This window comes from Musca vetustissima, unplaced genomic scaffold (genome assembly GCF_032173495.1).
Source record: "Musca vetustissima isolate MV318-11 ecotype Yass unplaced genomic scaffold, APGP_CSIRO_Mvet_v1 utg10401, whole genome shotgun sequence".
Classification (NCBI taxonomy): domain Eukaryota; kingdom Metazoa; phylum Arthropoda; class Insecta; order Diptera; family Muscidae; genus Musca; species Musca vetustissima.
The window spans coordinates 115,390-134,049 of NW_026873045.1; the positions used below are offsets into that span (position 1 = coordinate 115,390).

General features: G+C 33.2%; 1 protein-coding gene across 1 annotated transcript in view; it reads left to right on the forward strand.

Moving 5' to 3' along the window:
* LOC133322268 (uncharacterized) overlaps window positions 1-17,011 on the forward strand; it is a gene marked incomplete at its 3' end in the record, with an annotated part of 48,068 nt that extends 31,057 nt beyond the window's left edge. Inside the window, exon 2 of the mRNA XM_061531283.1 lies at window positions 16,866-17,011. Within this exon, the coding sequence (XP_061387267.1) occupies window positions 16,866-17,011 (146 nt within the window). The remainder of the gene's footprint in view (window positions 1-16,865) is intronic.
* Window positions 17,012-18,660: the final 1,649 nt, after the last annotated feature.

The window sequence follows — 18,660 nt, forward strand, 5'->3', positions numbered from 1 at the left end:
GTCGAAGCCGTTTTTAACCTTTCGATTAAAAAACTTTTAAGCATGGTATTTGAACTCTTCAATAGGCAAAAATAATCGAGATAGACCCAAGGTTCCTATTGAGAATATGCATAGAATCACTTTCTGAGTCGATTAATGCATGTCCACGGCGAACCCTATTGAAGTGCACCAAACTTCCAATATTGGTCCGAATGAAGCAACATTTGCACAGAGTACTGAATTAGGTCCCAACTGATGTATGCGAAATTTTGTTGGAATCGGTTCAGATTTAGATATAGCTCCCATATATAGTTTCATCCGAATTTAGGTAAATGCTGCACAAATCTCCCAATTTTTGTCCGATTGAAACAAAATTTTGCACAACGTACTGAATTAGGTTCAGTTTAATGTCAGGGAAGTTTTGTTGAAATCGGTTCCGATTTAGATATAGCTCATATATAGAGTTTCGTCCGATTTTAGGTAAATGGCGCACCAAACTCCAAATATTTGTCCGATTGTGAGAAAATTGTGTACAGCGCACTGAATCAGGTCCATACTTATGTATGTGAAGTTTTAATGGAATCGGTTTTGATTTAGATATAGCTCACATATATAGTTACGTCCGATTTTATGTGAATGATGCACCAAACTCCCAATATTTGTCCGATTGGGGCAAAATTTTGCACAGACTACTGAATTAGGTTCAGATTGATGTCTGCGAGTTTTGTTGAAATCAGTTCAGATTTAGATATAGCTCCCATATATAGTTTCGTCCGAATTTAGGTAAATAATTCATCAAACTACCAATATTTGTCCGATTGCCCAGCGCACTGTATGCAAAGTTTTGTTAAAATCGTTTCAGATTTAGATGTAGCTCCCATATATAGTTTCGTCCGATATTTGTTTCGTCCCAATATTTGTCTAAATGGGACAACATTTTGCACAGGGTACTGAATTAGGTCCGGACTTATGTCTGCGAAGTTTTGTTAAAATCGGTTCAGATATAGATATAGTTCCAATATATAGTTTCTTCCGATTTTTTGGGAATGATACACCAAACTCCCAATATTTGTCTGATTCAGCAAAATTTTGCATAGCGAATGCAATTGAGAAAATAATTATGTCTGATAAGGCTTGTGGAAATCCGTTCAGATTTTGATATATGTCTTATATATATATATATATATATATTTGTTCGATTTTATGTAAATGGTGCACCGAAGAGCCTATGTTTGTGCGATTTACACGAAATTTGGCAGAGGGTATTAAATTGAATATAGAGTGATAACAAAAGCAAATGTTGTATGCAACTGTTGCTCAATAAGGTCCATGTGTTTATATATAGCCCCCATAAATAACCTTACTCGATTTCATAAAACTGGTACACCGAAGAATCCAAGTTTGTCCGTCTATCTAGATAGCACATTAAATTTCGCCCGATTGGATCTCAATGGTCCTCCAAAGATTCTATGTCTATTCGATCTACAGTATATTGTAGATATTAACATCTCTTGTATGTAACCAAAGTGATGAAGGCTGTCATATAGTCAGTCCCGTCCGACTTTTGAACTTTCCTTACTGGTTTTGACGTGCGGAAATAAAAAGTAAGTCATTTGGTGGCAAGTTGGCGCCAGTGAACTAGTTAAAGTTCAGAAAGTTGTCCGGTAAAATGTTAATTTAAAAACATCATAAATGTTTATATGAACGATTTCCGTACAGTAGCCTACTCTATTGCAACAAAATAATTTTGCTTGGTTTGGCTAAATTGGGGATGGCCCACAACTTCCACTTATTGGCTGATCAGTAAGCCGTTTGTTCGAGCCCATGTGTGGGACCTCGCACTGCCATCATGCACAATGGCTTGTCAACTCTTGTTCGTTCTTCGAATTTTCCCGAAGATTTCAGACCAACAAATTGTGGTGTAGCACTCAGAATTGAACATCTAACGTTGTTGCAACACTTTGTTTCAAAGTGTTTAAAGCACCGCGAAAGAGGGACAAACTTTTTATAGCCATGTGATCGATGGTAGAGTGGTTTTTCGAAGTAGGGGAAAGCTCAAAATCGGATCATTTACTTATTATTCTATTATTACTTAATGACTAATTGTAGTAGTGGCCATAATGTAGCCAAAACCTCAAAGTCTGGTGAGGTTTCATTTAAACGGGGCCTCTATATATATTTCTGGGACATTTTTTGTGTTTTTTACAGTGATTTGAAAAAAGCTCTTGGTTGAAATCCATGTTATATTCCTTTTTAGTTTCTCTTTTCTAATGCATCTTATTGTTTAACAAATTTAATACGATTGCTAATTTAATAAAAATTAAACCATTTATTTTTAATTAATGAATCAAGTTTTCGAATAGGAGAAAACAATGCTAATATTCTGAGCAACTTCATTCGAATCAACATAACAAACCAACTTGGTAAAAAAAAATATGAAAATTCTATAAAAAAATTGAGTACAAACAAAGTAGATTAAAAAAGCCCTTCGTTTGATTGTTGAAGCGTTGAATGATGTTTAATTAACATCATTTTGTTGAATGTGTTTTCAAGGGTTGTTTTATGTCTTTCATATTCATTCTGGTTTCTGGTTTTGTGTGGAGTACCATGCTATTTTTTCCGGGTTTCTCTTTTATGCTTCTTCATATATTTCGATTTTTTTTGTTTTCTTCTGGCTTTTTTATCAAGTAAAAAATAATAATAATTACGTTAAATCTTAGTGGAAGTAAAGACTTCGTATTCTGAAAAGAACAAATTTGTGCAGTAATTTCAATTTTCGAAATGAATTAATTTAAATTAAGTTAGAAAAAAAAGAACTAAGAAAAATCTGGCATTTAGTGCATTTGAACAATAAATTATTTTTATGTGAATGAAAAAATATACAAAAAACTAAAACTATGAATAGTAGTTTATTTGGTGTAATTAAGTTGCTGTTCTTTCCACTTTGCATAATTTCAACAAATAAGATGTGAATTAAAACTTTATGCACACTTTTTTTTGTGAAATTTGTTTTCGAGATGTTCGAAGCTGATTTTTATAATGGCGTCAGAGTATTTCAGCAGAAATATGAATAATTTGTTGAAATTATTCAAAGTTAATTAAACGATATTTAGAAAACCGAACAAATGCCTACGATTTACTTTGGTAAGCAAAGAAATTAGATTTCTAAAAATTTCTGAAACACAGAGCTAATATTAAATATACCTAAATCATTTTAAATATTCTGGGCCTGTTTTCAGCTTATAATTTTTAGTAATTGCAATTAAATTGCAAATAAGAGCAAATCTGTATAGCACTAAAGAAAATTACTAGGTATTTTCTTCAGATACCTTTAATAAAAAGTATATTACTTGGCTCGCTTTTATATGCCTTTTGAGTAAGTAATCCTCATCCATTCGCCCAACATGACCTAGCCAACAACAATATTCACCGTCGACACAGATCGGCCCATAGATCTTCCGGAAAATTTTTCTTTTCAAACACTCCAAGTGCTGTCTCATCTGCTTGCGCAAGTACCCATGTTTCAGAATCATACAACAGCACTCTACTCAGCGGCTTGTAGATTGTGAGTATGATCTGGTGGCCTTGCTTTTGAGTTAGATACTCAGACCATAGTGTTGGCCAACACTATACTCCTGTGGATTTCAAAGCTGATGTTATAATTATTGTTTATGGCGGTACCGAGGTATATAAAATCGTTCACTACCTCGAAGCTTTAGTTCTCAAGTTTCACAGTTATTCCGAGTCTACTAAACGTCTTGCGCTTTGTTACCATCAGCTTGGTCTTTCGCCATTTACTGCCAGTCCCACTTTGGCAGACTCCTTTTCAATTCGTTCAAAGGTCACTGTTACCGCTTCGATGTCGTTGGCGAGTAACATATGCTGTTTGGTGTACAGAGTGCAATTTCTGTTCACATTTGCATCTCGTATGACGTTTTCCAGCAGTATGTTAAACAGGTCACACGACAGGTTGTCACCTTGTCTGAATCCTCGTTCGGTGTTGAAGGGCTCCGAGAGGTCCTTTCCGACTTTAACTGCTGATCTTGTGTCACTTAATGTTATCTTGCATAGCCATATTAATTTTAAAGAAATGGCAAACGAAGCCCTGATTTTAAACACCTCTGAACGGGCTGTCAAATGCCGCTTTATAGTCGACGAATAGGTGAAATGTGTCGATGTCATTTTCGTGGGTGGGTTTGCCAGGCCTGAAGCCACATTGGTATGGTCCAATAATATAATTGGTCATAGGCTTCAGTCGTTCACACAGCACGCTGGATAGCACTTTATAAGCGATGTGAATGAGACTTATCGCTCTATAGGTAGCACATTTCTTCTTTTCTCTTTATACCCTTCACCAAACTGTGGTGCAAGGTGTTATGTCTTTGTGCATATGTTTATAACAGGTAAAAGGAAACGAGATAGACACATGGTTCCTTTTGAGAATATACATAGAATCACGTTCTGTGCAATCTGTGCATGTCCGTTCGTCTATCTGTCTGTCTGACCATGTTATATTGTAAACAAATTACAGGAAATTTGGCACAGCTTATTTGTTTATATTTTCGTCCGATTAAATGTAAATGGTGCAGCTAGGTACTTTCGATTTACACAAAATTTAGCATAGCTTACTGACTTCAGTCTGGAATGATGTGTGCTGAGTTTCGTGAAATCGGTTCCGATTTAGATATAACTCTCATATATATTTTCGGCCGATTTAATGTAAATGATGCACCAAAGTCCCTGTATATCATTCGATTTGTTCGAAATTTGGCATAGGTTACTGAATTAAATCTAGGATGATGTGTGTTAAGTTTCGTGAAAGTCGGTCCAGTTTTAGATATAGCTCCCATATATATTTTCATCTGATTTAATGTAAATGGTGCACTAAACTCCTATGTTTGTCCGATTGACACGAAATTTTGCAGGACATATCAAATTGAGACTAGACTGACGTTATTGCGTTTTCACATCATATTTGTATCCAACGTGAAAATCTGATTAGATTGTTCGATTCTAGAATGCAAAATAGTGTATCCTTTCCAAAGTGTCTCTTAATAGATAACTGTCAATGTAGGTCCATGCTATGACATAGCCACAATATTAGTTAATTTTTCCAACTGAAGCGGAGTATTATATATAGCATAAAATTTTAAGGCTCAACGTAAGATTTTAAGAGGTCGTAGCCGAATTTTCAAACTAATGTATACACAATCTTATATTGTAAGAGGATTAGGGACCTCTTCACAGAAAATTATTCATGGGTTTTCAGAAAATAAAACCATTTTTAGAAGAAATTTTTCATTATAGGTTCGGAATATTGACAAAGTTTGGGTAATTTGACTCACATCAACTCAGAGAGACCCCTTGTGTATCTTTTTCTATGTAGCATTATTTCAGTCCACTCTCTCATCTACAACAGAAACACAGATCTGTGTTTCCCACGTTTTTGGAAACATTCAACTAATTTTGAAAGGTTGATACCGTTTCGAACGGTCCACATTCATTATTTATAATATTCCATTCAGTACAAGTAACTAGCGCCTTCCCAATGGCCAACCATAAAAACTATTCCCTCCTTCCTAATTCTTATCAAAAAAAGTAACAGCCTGTTTTTGTAAAATTCCAAACGAACGAATTCGAGTGACTTACGACCAAACCTTTATTTATGTTTATAAATATTTTCTGATTCAAAACAAAAATAAATGACATATTTTTCAAAACCAAGGAGTTTGGTCGTAAGTCACTCGAATTCGTTCGTTTGGAATTTTACAAAAACAGGCTGTAAATTTAATATTGATACCATTGTTATCCGCGAAGTAAAACTCCTGCGTTTTTAAAAATTCACTCACGAATTATCACGAACAAGTCATTTGCTAAGTTTACAGTGTTTACTGGTTCATTATTTATTTGAACTAAACACCTGGAATACCTTCTTCACTCTGCGCTGGGAACACCTTCTTCCTTCCATGGTAGCCAACCTCGCATCCTTTCTCCCCCCATATTTAATTTACAACTTTACTGGAGCATCATTCCCTTGGGGCTAATAAAATGTTAAAAATCAATTTTCACAGTTTGGGTCATTTACGTTGCTGGCCTTTGAAAAATATTGGAAAAATTTAATAAATCCACGATATTTCAGTTGGCCCTTGATAAAATTTTGATTTTTTTTTTAAAAATTTTCAATATGCTAATAAATCCACTCCGCCCTTGAAAAATATTCTTTAATAAATCCACGCCTCAGTTGGCCTTTGAAAAATATTCTTTAATAAATCCACGCCTCAGTTGGCCCTTGAAAAATATTCTTTAATAAATCCACGCCTCAGTTGGCCCTTGAAAAATATTCTTTAATAAATCCACGCCTCAGTTGGCCCTTGAAAAATATTCTTTAATAAATCCACGCCTCAGTTGGCCCTTGAAAAATATTCTTTAATAAATCCACGCCTCAGTTGGCCCTTGAAAAATATTCTTTAATAAATCCACGCCTCAGTTGGCCCTTGAAAAATATTCTTTAATAAATCCACGCCTCAGTTGGCCCTTGAAAAATATTCTTTAATAAATCCACGCCTCAGTTGGCCCTTGAAAAATATTCTTTAATAAATCCACGCCTCAGTTGGCCCTTGAAAAATATTCTTTAATAAATCCACGCCTCAGTTGGCCCTTGAAAAATATTCTTTAATAAATCCACGCCTCAGTTGGCCCTTGAAAAATATTCTTTAATAAATCCACGCCTCAGTTGGCCCTTGAAAAATATTCTTAATAAATCCACGCCTCAGTTGGCCCTTGAAAAATATTCTTTAATAAATCCACGCCTCAGTTGGCCCTTGAAAAATATTCTTTAATAAATCCACGCCTCAGTTGGCCCTTGAAAAATATTCTTTAATAAATCCACGCCTCAGTTGGCCCTTGAAAAATATTCTTTAATAAATCCACGCCTCAGTTGGCCCTTGAAAAATATTCTTTAATAAATCCACGCCTCAGTTGGCCCTTGAAAAATATTCTTTAATAAATCCACGCCTCAGTTGGCCCTTGAAAAATATTCTTTAATAAATCCACGCCTCAGTTGGCCCTTGAAAAATATTCTTTAATAAATCCACGCCTCAGTTGGCCCTTGAAAAATATTCTTTAATAAATCCACGCCTCAGTTGGCCCTTGAAAAATATTCTTTAATAAATCCACGCCTCAGTTGGCCCTTGAAAAATATTCTTTAATAAATCCACGCCTCAGTTGGCCCTTGAAAAATATTCTTTAATAAATCCACGCCTCTGTTGGCCCTTGAAAAATATTCTTTAATAAATCCACGCCTCAGTTGGCCCTTGAAAAATATTCTTTAATAAATCCACGCCTCAGTTGGCCCTTGAAAAATATTCTTTAATAAATCCACGCCTCAGTTGGCCCTTGAAAAATATTCTTTAATAAATCCACGCCTCAGTTGGCCCTTGAAAAATATTCTTTAATAAATCCACGCCTCAGTTGGCCCTTGAAAAATATTCTTTAATAAATCCACGCCTCAGTTGGCCCTTGAAAAATATTCTTTAATAAATCCACGCCTCAGTTGGCCCTTGAAAAATATTCTTTAATAGTTGGCCTTGAAAAATATTCTTTAATAAATCCACGCCTCAGTTGGCCCTTGAAAAATATTCTTTAATAAATCCACGCCTCAGTTGGCCCTTGAAAAATATTCTTTAATAAATCCACGCCTCAGTTGGCCCTTGAAAAATATTCTTTAATAAATCCACGCCTCAGTTGGCCCTTGAAAAATATTCTTTAATAAATCCACGCCTCATTGGGCTGTTGGGCCTTTGAAAAATATTCTTTAAAAAATCCACGCTTATTGAGCTGTTGGTCCTTGAAAAATATTCGTTGAAGAGTTCAGGCCTAGTGGTCTACTGGTCCTTGAAAAATATTCTTTAAAAAATCCACGCTTATTGGTCCTTGAAAAATATTCTTTAAAAAATCCACGCTTATTGGTCCTTGAAAAATATTCTTTAAAAAATCCACGCTTATTGGTCCTTGAAAAATATTCTTTAAAAAATCCACGCTTATTGGTCCTTGAAAAATATTCTTTAAAAATCCATGACTATTACTCTGACGGTTCTTAAAAAAATTCCAGGTCTATTACTGTGATGGTCCTTGAAAATTATTCTTTAAAAAATCCACGCTTATCGGTCCTTGAAAAATATTCTTTAAAAAATCCACGCTTATTGGTCCTTGAAAAATATTATTTAAAAAATCCACGCTAATTGGGCTGTTGACCCTTGAAAAATATTCTTTAAAAAATCCACGCTTATTGGGCTGTTGGTCCTTGAAAAAATATTCTTTAAAAAATCCACGCTTATTGGGCTGTTGGTCCTTGAAAAAATATTATTTAAAATATCAACCCCTAGTGGTCTGCTGATCCTTGAAAAAATGTTCTTTAAAAACCCACCACAGTGTCCTGTTGGTCCATGAAAAATATTCTTTAAAAAACCCGCGGTTATTGAGGCCCAAAAAAGAAATTTTTGTTTTTACACATCCTTGTCTATTGATGTCCTTTAAAAATATTCCATGCTACAATCTGCCAAAAATAAATTCAATATTTATAGAAATTAATTTAATACAATTTATATAACTTTTCTGAGAACATTTTCTTCTTCCTGTACGACACAGGAAACTTTTAATAAAATTGCTTAACGATTTCGAAATATTTTGCTCAACTTTTACATTGCTGCCTAAACATCTGCAGATGAAGTAAATCCATTAAATAATTCATTAGTTTATCTGTACTCATTCACACATGTTTCCTCGGTGCCTAAGGCATGGTCAGGGCTATTGAATTTTATGAAGAAACAAAATGTTATTTTTGTTTCTCATCAATATCAAATATTATGAAAAGCCAAGGGAACTAAATTTAAATTTTATTTAGAAATAAAATAAATATTTTATCTTAAAGCGAAAAAATCACCAGGTCATTTTTAACAACGAAATTTTGTTACTTATCCATCTTGGCATTTTGTCACCGTCATAGCACAACCATAGCCACAAACTGACACACATTTTTTAAAGTTTTCATATTTTTTATGTTTAACTACAATGTGTTTGTTCTTGTTGTTGTTGCTCTTGCCACATTTGTTGTCATAAAATCCTGATGTTGCTCTTCCACAAAAAATATAAAAAAAGAATTATTTATTTATATCCTTCATTGATGCTTGGCAACCTTCAATGCAAACGGAGATGACAGTGATACGTACATACACATAAATACATATATCGCAGCAAAAAAAAAAACAGAAGAAGAAAAAACACCTGACAAGTTGAACTTTAAAACAAAATTGTGTACCTGCAAGAAAAAAACCATCGTACACTGGGGAAAATATTAACAGCATATTGTTTTGTATTATTAATGGATATGTTTCAATTTTCCCATTATGGCCTGTGCAGAGTGTTAATGAAAATGTTGCCGTTGTCGTTTTTGTTCTTTTCTTTGGAAGGACACTCATCCTTGTGCCTTATGTTTTTTCGTTGTTTTTCCCTTGAAGTGAATATAAAAAATACTTAATTAAATGTAAACAAATAAGGAAATTGACGAAAAAAAACTTCGAGGAAATGGTACAAAATGAAATTAAAAATTATGAAAAAAGAAACATTTGTTTTTTATAGATGGGCGTGGGAAGGGTTCGGGATGATGATGACAATAATTTGATATAAAGTAAATGTTGAAAGTTATTAGTGTTGGGTATGAAAATGTGTTATCGCCAATAATGGAAGTGAACAAACTTGTAGGGAAGAAATTTTAAGCTATAGTGGACTATTTTATATACTCTTGGAACTGAATATATAAAATATCGACTACAGCCAATGAAGATACATACAAATTGATTTTAAGATAAAAGTGGTTCATCAAAATATCAGTTAGGATCCTAAGTATCTAAAATCCTCAATATACTTCAATTTAGAGGCATAGGATATATTTAAAGAGGTAATAGTATTAATATTATTGAGAAGTATATGAGCAATGCCTAAATATGGACCGATAAATTCGACATCTCATTTTCAAACCAGACCTTTAAGTTTCATGTTTTGTTATTGATCCTTTTCTTTACGCTATATATTTTAAATGCCGAAATCTGGTATTATTATGCGCCAATCTAGTATTATATGGCGGCAATGCCTAAATGTGGACGGACATAACTCATTTACGAAGTTGACTTTTTAATTTTTGTAATTTGATACCCTCCGAAAGTAGTATACAGAAATGGTTAAAACGTCATAGAATGTCATACTTTATAGGGTATACACAAACAAATTCAAGTTCAGAATATATAGTGGAATACGGCTATGTAGGGAAAATCTCAACACTATTAACTATTTTAATATAAACCAGTAAGAAAAGAAGTAAAGTCCTTATAGACGTCAAATTTTTTGAGGACCATGAAATTGTATAAGCTAACATATGTAATCTTTGTCTAACTGTGAACTGACTTAAATCAATCTATAGACATGTCATTCAGTAACTTCAGTACGTTGTACAAAATTGTGTGTCAATCGGCCAAACTTTGGAGCTTTAATGCACCATTTACTAAAAATCGGACGAAACTATATATGGTAGCTATATCCAAATCTGAACCGATTTTTACGAAACTTAGCACACATAATTCTAGACTCAATTCAGAACGCTCTGCCAAATTTCGTGCAAATCGAAAGATATATAGGGACTTTGGTGCACCATTTACATAAAATCGGACGGAAATATATATATGGGAGCTAAATTTAAATCTGAGCCGATTTGCACGAAACTTACCCTACATAATTCTATTTGTCAATTTATTGCACTATGCAATATTTCGTGCAAATAGAAAGATACATAAGGACTTTGGTGCGCCATTTACTTAAAATTGGACGAAACTATATATGGGAGCTGTTAGAGTGAGATATTGAAACCAACCTTATTGTTCGATTGTAGTTTCAACTCTAATTTATTTATGAAATAGTCTGACTTAAGAACTACATAAACTAATCTAACTTAGCCCAATCTTATACACATATCAGCTATCAATTCCCACAGTGCATAAGGGGTTGCGTTCATTTGTTTACATCAAATGAGCGGACCAATATCTTTGTGTGGGGACTTCTATTGATTCTTTATTATCAGCGCACACACACAGATCTTGTGACTGCATTAGCCACTTATCATAAAACCACTTGAACAAGGAAAAATCTGGACCGATTTTTCCTAATTTCAATAAGGTCCGTCCCTAGGCAAAATAAATTAGCTATGCCTATGATGGGCTGGGGTTGTAATAAAGGAACCCTTATGAAAATTGGATTCAGGGAAAATTTCTACCTTCTGAGAACCCAAATGGTAAGTTGCGGTCATCTATAGGTCCATCTGAATTCTTCAAGTTTACTCATATTTTCGATTGTATTACAAGTTATATAAATTATTATAATTACACCTCTTAGAAGACCAAACATTTAAATATTTTTATTTTTACAAATATAAATCACTAAATTTTATTTAGAGTATGTGTCCTGTAACACCTTTCTGAATGTAGAACACAATGTTTGTGCAAACATCTGTCCATATTTGTGGCCACATTTTTAGACAAATATTGATTTAGGTTTACATGTTAATAAATAATATTTCAACTCCTTACTGGAAATGACAAATTTCAATTTATAAGACTCTTATGGAAATTGCCAGGTTATCTAAAATAGCACGTACTGTATGTCTTGTATTCTCTGAAAAATACATTTTATGTATATTTTAAGGAATATGTTGTGTGTGCTTAAATCTTATTTATAGTTTCTATCTCATAAGAATTTAAATCGATACAAGGTAAATGGGGTTCATGCATATGTAAATTATATAATACACTTTAAAAATTTAAATTCGAAACTGGAATTTATATAGATATATCGATTCAGGTTTTGAAGTATCTCCCAGATATCGGTACTGTAAATGGGAAATTAAAATGAAACCTTAAGTTTATTATTTTGGGGTTTCTGCGAAGTTTTTATTATACGTCTCAAAGGATCACTGTTTGAGAAGTGTACTGATTAGATTTCAAATCGCGTTTGATTTGATTGAAATTAAATTAATAGGTCCATATTTTACCCAGAAACATTTACCCGGATAGATGTGGCTATCGGTATACTACAAGGTCTGGGACCAATATTTCGTGTATTTTAAACATTTTGGGTCAAAGTAGTGTTTAAATATATATTAGTGTTAAATATAGATTTTCCGAAGGTGTACATTTCTGTAAACTTTCCTACTGATTGATTTGACTTCATTTAAAACCAGTGATTTCATCACCACTGAACACCTCCTTAACCACGGAAAATGAAATGACAAGGATTCCGAAAGTTCACCAACCATTGCCTTTGAAAACTTCCAATAATTTCTGATGTTATCAAAAATGATTGGACAGTAGGACAGTCGAAGCGGTACGAATAAAAATTGAGGATATGGCAAAATCCCTACATTTAACGATACTATGGTGACTGACCTCACGAGGTGTCATACAAAACCCCTTGTAAAATAAGACGGAATTTTTATTGTGGTGCTGAAACAGTTGATTGAACCAAGAATTGAGTATGAAATTCTACATGAGAATCAGGATGGCTCTGCCTGATATAAGGATAGGTCCAAGAATATAAAATATAAGCTCTAGATCGAGTAGATCTGGATTGCATTCAGAATGCTTGTCTGTTTTGAGAAGCGTCAGCCAACTAGGCAACTTTTGGATTCAGGACCGTTGAAAAACTCCTTTTTTTAGTTTAACTACACTGTAGAGCCGTATTTATTAATTCAAAAAAAAAAAAAAATATTTTTTTAAAAGTTTTATGTCAGTTACGTCCTTTTGACTTGCTATTTTCTGAAACAAAAGGACATAATTACAACACGATTAAAACTAAAATTTGTACGTAATAAATTGCGTCTAGAGTCTTGAGTTTTGTAGAAATCGGTTCATATTTAGACATAGCTCTCACATATATTTTCGATTTTATATAAACTATGCATTAAAGCCCCTATATTTCTTTGGATTTGCACAAAATTGTGTATAGCGTACTGAAATGAGTCTAGAATGAGGCGTACTAAGTTTCGGTTCAGATTTAGATATAGCTCCCATACACATTTCGACTGATTTTTTGTAAATGCTGCACTAAAGACATACAAATATTTCTCCGATAGCGATAGAACTTTGAACAACGTGGTTTATGGAGTATGGAACGCCGAGTATTGAGAAATACCTAATTATAAGTGATTAGTTAAAAAAATTAAGAAAATCGTCAAAATACAGAATCTTGGGGTACCGCTATATGGGTGCTACCGAAAAAATTGGCCGATACAACTCATTTTCAGTACCAAACATCCCAGAAATAACATTAACCCTTTGTTCCCCGATTTGTTCCGCAATCTTAGAACAAATTTCTGTTCACATATTCAATGCAACTATCCTAAATAGGATATGCACAAAATTTGACATCGATACATCCTTGCATTCGGGAGATATAGTATATTCTTTTGGAAAAATTAAAGTTCTTTAATGCACTATAACTGAATACTGATGTATACACAACATATGTATTTTTTTCAATAAAACCAGTAAGGAAAGTAGTAAACAGACTAGGCCGACTATATGATACCCTTAACCACTTTGGGTATACTCTACATGTGTATCCTAACAGACGTCACGTTTTTGTTATATATCTATATCTGAACCGATTTGAGGGAGATAGAACCAGAGACTAATTTATATTACTTCAGTACGTTGTGTCAATCGACCTAGCTATGGATCTTTTCACGAAGCTTAGCAACATCATCCTAGACTCAATCCAGTACGCTATACCAAAATTCGTGTAAAAAATATATATATATATATATATATACAAATTACATAAAATCGGACGAAAATATATATGGGAGCTATATCTAAATCTGAACCGATTTTCACGAAACTTAGCACACATCATTCTAGACTTAATTCAGTGCGCTTTGCCAAAATTCGTGCAAATGAAAAGATTTCCAGGGACTTTGGTGCACCATTTACCTAAAATCGGGCGAAACTATATATGGGAGGTATATCTAAATCTGAACCGATTTTCATGAAACTTATCACACATTATTATAGACCTAATTCAATAGGCTATGTAAAATTTCGTGCAAATCGAAAGATACATAGGGTCTTTGGTATACCATTTACTTTGAATCGGACGAAGTTATATATGGGAGCTATATCTAAATCTTAACCGATTTTCACGTCCGAAACTGACAGACGGACGGACGGACATGCATAAATCGACTCAGAAAGTGATTTTATGCATATTCTCAAAAGGAACCATGGGTCTATCTCGATTATTTTGGCCTGTTACAAACATATGCACAAAGACATAATACCCTGTACCACAGTGTGGTAAAGGGTATAAACAGGGTGGACTATATGAAAATTTGTTCAATGCAGTGTTAGATTTGCATGCACAGAAAATGTGGCCTTTAAGGGAACCCCACCCATTCTCGATTTTAATTTTTCAAGAATTGCAATGGGCTGGTAAATCAATACCAATGCTTGTTAAGGTTTGTAACTTTGCACATATATATTTGAAGATTTAAAAAAGAAGAAAAATAATTTACAAAAAATTTTTGTTATTGTTTTGTTGTTGTTTTTTGTAATTAAAGAAAAGTCCTTATTTTTATGGCGGGCATGATAACTCCTCACTGGATGATCGGAATCCGAAAATTCCAACGGTGTTAGAAAGAGTACATGTCTGGCTCTCGTATGAACTAGGATTATTGACTTCGCTCAAAAATTAACAAAATGGTGGACCTTTGAAAAAATATTTTTGGAAAATCGCCGATTTTTTACCAAAAACCAAGTTAAAAAATAAGGAAGATCTTCACCGATTGGCTTTATCCTAGTTCATACTAGAGCTATACACTCCCAGATTTGGAACCGATTGGATTATTAGTTTTTGAGTTATCGTGCCCGCCATTCGCAAAAAAAAATGTTTAGAGAAAAACGCGTTTAAATTTTGAGAAGCGCTTTAGCCGTCACTTGATGCTGACACAATAAATCGGATATATCTTCAAGAGTTCTTGAGATTTTCGCTTGAAATTTTGTAGAGACATTCTTTAATCAGTGTAGATTCGAATTATATCAACAAAAAATTTTACCCCGAGAATGGGGTGTCCCCTTAAACGAAAATTGAGTATAAGCGAAGTGGACTTAAGAACAAATAATTTGTATGAATTTGAGAAAAAAAATATTAGTAAATAGTACTGTTTCCGAAAAGTACTGCATTCATTTTTACAAGAATCAAAAATAATTCTGATGGCAGAATTCGTACTATTCAAATACGAAGCAATTTAAATAATTTGAACTGTATACATAAATTAGTACTGTACACAAATTTACCCTCTTCTCTTTATTGAAAACTCATAACTTTTGTCGATTTTTCTTTTGATATGTGTCGTCTATAATCAGGTCTTGATGTATGAGTTCCAAACAATATATATCTACTAGATGTGTATTAAATATAAGCACTGAAACATTTTGTTGCCTGTGGGCAACATTGGGCCACAAAGGGTTAATAAAACTTCAGAATTTATTTTTTCAATATTGCGTGCTTTAGTTATTTGCAGGAGTGTAGTTGCGTCTGTTTGCATTAATAAAAATAATATTGTAGTTACGTCCTTTTGAATTTCTTTAATTAGGTCGCTATTTTTGACGTTAGATGCCTAAATACTCAAACAATAATCAAACAAAAAGTAAATTTTGAATTTTTCTGTAGTTACGTCAGTTTGCATTTATTATGACCATGTGTGGTTTTGACATGTAATGCTGTACATTTTCCGAAATCTATGTTTATGTTGGGTTACTGTAAAACGGCTTATAATTGACGAGTAGAAGGATAGATTTAATTTTACATATTTCAGAAGCTTAAAATGTTCTTCACAATGAATGGCCTGAAAACTTATTCGAAAATCAAATAAACCACATATTTCTCCAATTTCTTAAAATATTAAATTCTAAGCTTGTTTTATATAAATAATTTATTGTTCATATGTTTACTTTTACACATATTAAATGCATATACATATAAATATGTATACATGTGTGTGTGCGGTTTACAAACTACAAAAGCAAACACACATGATCCCTAACAAAAACATTTGTCGAACGGCCATAATGTGAGGAAGGAAATAATCAGGAAAAAGGTTATGAGGTCATCAAGGATTTCGATTTATGTTCCCAGTTGTTTATGTTTCCTATTATTGGCACGGTAGAATGAGAGTTGTGGGGTGGGGGAAGGCATATATTCCCACATACATTGCCATTTTCTGATGGATATTTGATAAATATGCCGATATGTTTTTTTTTTTTTTTTTGTTTCTTTTCAATATTTCGCCTAAGGCATATCCAGTTGTTTTCGCATTATTTCTTTTATCCTTCTTGAGGTTGTTGTGGTTTGTTTCATTCAGTTGTGCTGTTTTTTTATAGGAATATCGGCAACATCAGAGTAAGAAACAACAACAAAGAATTGAATATTTATTAAGAGGAAATTTATGACAAGGATCTGCTTATTTGAATAATGAAATCAAAGGAGAAGGAACAAAAAAAAAACGAACAACAAGAAAACAAATATCCAAATCCGTAGATACCATTCGATATGCATGGCCACATATGTGTCCCCATAAATAATTTCTTTTGAAGAAAATCCAGCAACAGCAGTAGCATTAAGTATTATAACCCACTTCCGCCATCGTTTTTTTATTTTTCTTTATTTGCTTTCAATTTCCTTTACCTTTTTTCCCGATGCTGAATGTTTTATATGCAACTTATTTATATCGTTATCCTTTTGCTCTTACTCATATCCTTCTTTTCATCTTCTTCTATTTCTTATAGACACCCGAGAATTGTAAAACGGACAAAGACTGCACAGCCATGATGGTTTCATGGGAGGGTGAAGCTGAAATCCAATCGGGAGATATATTAATTGTTGAAATAAACGATGCCCTCTTAAATCCAAAGGAGATAAATCTAACAACCAGGTAAGTTGGACTAGTCAAGGACATTCGATTGTCCCCATTGGAGTGTTATTTGAGTACAGTAAAGGAGAGCGAAAAGACTTTGCTCATTTGGTCCCAACTATTTGTCTTCTCTGCTGGTTTTTGTTTTGAAAAATAATGAATGAAAAATTTTAAAGAAATGGCATTTCATTGCAATTTCTTTCGTTTATATCCTTGAAAGATTTTCTTACTCTTCGTTTTATCGTAAGTTTGTTAAGGCCATTGTGAAATCTAAATAGTTTTTATACCTAACTTATCGCATTACTTGCTTCATTAAATAATAAAAGATAGTGGAAGATATTCTTGGAAATTTAATGACTCCAGCTGAGTTGTGAAGAAATTCTAAGAAAATTGAAAACTAGAAAAAAATCGTTGCCTTGGAATTAATTATTGCCACAAATGTGGGTTAAATGAGAGGGCTAACAGAGATAAGTGAAAAGGAAAAAACATAAAAGTCCTTGATAGAGAGTCTTAAGAATAATGTAATGCCATACTTCTAACATTGATAGTATCCTTTTGAAATTTACTCTCTTAACATTCTTATGAATATTCTTTAAATAATTAATCCATCCAACTCTGATAGATCTTTAATGATAATGGTTATAGATCTTTACTATTTTAAATCCGTTAGACCATAAGAATGTTGTTAAAAAATCACTCTTCCAACTCTGATAGGACCTAAAATTATTCTTTAAATAATCCAATATTCTAACTCTGATATATACATAATAATATTTTTAAAGACAATTCTCAATTCTAAAAAATTGGACTAAAACCTTAAAAACTCTAAAATGGTTACATTTTCAAATGAAGACTGTTTTAAAACAAGGATCTGTATCAATAAATTTTACCATAGATGTTTTACCATCCAACAATTTAATGATGGTGGGTTTGATAGCCTGGCAGGACTCAGCTTGATTGTCCAAAATACTTCGTATTGTGATATTTAATTATGAGTGTGAGTCAAAATAGGTACATAATCTTCATAACGATGAACTGATGAGCCAAGGAGTTTATACATTGGTGAACTTAAGGACTGTAAGAATATGACATTGAAGCTTCGAGGGTTTTGAGGGATGCTCTATATGAATCAGATCATTTATATAAATTGATGTGGTTTCTTCCATTTATATTTAATTATTTTGTTACTAGCATATGCCCGCTACTTTGTTAGCAGACGTGAGAATTATTTAAACATGTCTGAAGCTAATCAACATACATTCAAATATTGGGCATAATTAAAATATTAGTACCATTTAGTTCTTTTGTTATCATATAATACGTATTTCAAAAACTACTTCCATGTCTCAACACAGCAATTCTCATCGCAACACAAATAATAAATTTTTTGGTACCATGTACTATCTTTCGTACTCTTGTAGAACTTAATTCCAAAACTAGTTCCAAATTTCATGATTCAATGTCTACAGATTCACCCAAATCTTAATTTTACGAAATTTAGTATGATTTGGTACACATGAGTACTAATCTAATTGAAACCATATTTCCTAACTTTAGGATTCCAGCCCGATCGCTTCACCAAATTTTATATCATTATCCCCTTCACCACTCTGTGGTACAGGGTATTATGTCTTTGTACATATGTTTGTAACAGGCAAAAGGAAACGAGG